The sequence below is a fragment of the Wasmannia auropunctata genome, unplaced genomic scaffold (genome assembly GCF_000956235.1).
Source record: "Wasmannia auropunctata unplaced genomic scaffold, wasmannia.A_1.0 LD335214.1, whole genome shotgun sequence".
NCBI lineage: Eukaryota > Metazoa > Arthropoda > Insecta > Hymenoptera > Formicidae > Wasmannia > Wasmannia auropunctata.
In genome coordinates, this window is record NW_012027676.1 from 55023 (window position 1) to 57452 (window position 2430).

At 30.5% G+C, this 2430-nt stretch overlaps 1 protein-coding gene across 2 annotated transcripts in view; it reads left to right on the top strand.

Annotated features, from left to right (window-relative positions):
* The window catches only part of LOC105457454, a 3712-nt gene extending 1551 nt beyond the window's left edge, over positions 1–2161 (top strand). The window contains exons 2-4 of one of the 2 annotated variants that reach the window (XM_011702124.1): positions 873–1319; positions 1409–1684; positions 1872–2161. In XM_011702124.1, coding sequence (XP_011700426.1) covers positions 873–1319; positions 1409–1684; positions 1872–2034 — 886 coding nt within the window. In that variant the 3' untranslated portion in view covers positions 2035–2161. The remainder of the gene's footprint in view (positions 1–872; positions 1320–1408; positions 1685–1871) is intronic. The other variant, XM_011702125.1, reaches the window with a different exon arrangement.
* The last annotated feature ends 269 nt before the right edge of the window (positions 2162–2430 follow it).

Sequence of the window (2430 nt, forward strand, 5' to 3'; positions counted from 1 at the left end):
GTGTGCTCTTCCGATCTGTAAAAATTATTCTTTTAATTATTTTTTATGTTTTCTTATTATTATCAATTTTGAATTAAAGAATAATTTTACAAAGGAAAGAAATATATATGGACATATTTTGCATATATAATTATTATATAATTATATGTAAAACTTTTTTCCCGGGATTTAATATGCGATGATACTTTACACCGAGTACTTTAACCGATGGAAAACAAGCTAGCTTAATAACAAAATCAATATTCACTGAGTTAGTAATTGCATTCAGCCTTAGAACATATATAAATGGAAGGGGAATGAGGAATCAAAAAGCGTCCGATGAAAGTGAGAAAGGAAATCATATACCTCTCTCTCTTGCTCTTTCTCTTGTGAGTGCGTCGTTTGACGGGTTTGGCCGCGCACTTTCGAAAAAACACTTACAAGAAAAAGAGCAAGAGAGAGAGGTATCGGATGTGGACCTCTCTGTTCATCTTATCAGCATTCCTCTTCCATTTATATATGTTCTATGATGTCAGCAGTTTTGTGAGATTCTTTGTGATTAGACGTACAAAGAGCAAGTACCGCAATCATATTAAAAAATTGTACAGTTAGAAAGCTGATTTTTCTACTAAACACAGTCAGTTCTTTGCAAATTTATCTGCTACATGCCATTTATCACATATTATTATATTTATGAATATTATATTTTTTTATTATATCATTTTTATTATATCATTTTTATTATATTAATATTTTACATTTTATTTATATTATTCTTCTTGTTTATATTTTAGACATTATTAAACGATGTTATATTAACTTTGTGACATAGTATTATGAATTAATTATGTGCATCTTTTTTTAAATTGATCATAATGTAATTAACTTGCAAGGTATGTTTCGACCATACAACGAATAATTAGTTGGTACAACGGAGAGCCTTGGATTGAAGGAACGCCAGCCAGTAAAGACATGGAAGTTTCCCGTAGAATGCATTTAATGATACAATTAAAGTTGCTTGAGCTCAATGACGAGCAAATTGACAACAAGTCCAAAATCGTGGAGCCTTGGTGCCCGGATCGTGAGTTGTTTCTACAGGATTTAGCCGTGGCGTGTCCACTTGAGAAAGACGGACAACGTTTTTACACCCTAATTGACAAGTCGCCATACAAGCCGAAAGGCGTAAATAACGCGGACATGGCAGGCATACAGTTCGGTGTAATAAGTTTAGTTTTGCTTTGTCCGCAATTGATTGGAATGCATAATGCGACCGATGAAGACGTCGAGGCTTTTTGCCACATGTGGAGATGTTACGGATATTATCTCGGGATGGAAGATAGGTATATATTTTTTAGCGTTAGTAAAAATTGTAGGGGTAAAGTTTTAGAATGCCCTTCCTAAAATTTTCATATTCGTATAATTTTCTCAGACACAACTTCTGTCGCGGCAGTCTCGAGGAAATAAAGCAGCGTGCACGAGATATTTATCAATATTGGTTATTGCCTTATCTTAAGGAAATTACTCCCGAATGGGAGCACATGACGAGATGTATCATCGAATCAATGAATTATGTTCCCTTGCTCTCTTTTGGTTTAATGCCTTATAAATCGATGATGTTACTCGCTATGGATGCGTTAAATATAAATATGCCGCACTTGTATGCGTCAATGAGTTATGCAGAATGGATTCTTTATAAAAGCTGGAGGTGAGTATATACGTATACAATATACGTATAGAATATATGGATACTTAATTTTTCTCGTAACGCAGTTTTAGATTTCCAAATATCAAATATCAATTTTGACAGATAATTATACATATATTATAAATTATTAATAATTATATTATAAGTGTATTTCTAATAATATATATTATTATTTCAATTGTTTAAGATTTACATTGGGCTACGTTTTAAAATTCTCATGCTTCCGAGTAATTTTTAATAAAATTGTCCTCAAAATATTTGTTCAAGCGATGAATTTCAGTCCAGAGGAAAAAGCTAAACTTAAAGAAAAATCAGAAAAGCAGTTACCAAATGTTTCTACTGTGGATTAATAGTGAAGCGAAAATTTAAATTGTAATAAATTTTGAAAATACTATAATTTAAACATGGTTTTTTTATATACGCTTTTTCACGAATTGATTAAGAATAAAGCATATCACCAATTTATAAAATACCTAACTAACAAAGATACATCATATTTATCTTTTCTTTGAACAGCAATTGCAACTCTTACAATTAATACTCCTCTTGGTTTTTTATTAAATAATATTTGTATACGAAAAGCTTCTTAACTTTGTTCTATAAAACTGTACTTTCTTGACTTATAATTGCTTTATTTAAATCAAATTAGTTATAATTACAAACGTTTATAATGATTTTATAATAGATAGACATACATGTTGCACAATAAAAAAGATTTTCCATTTTTCAATAAATACTTGTACATA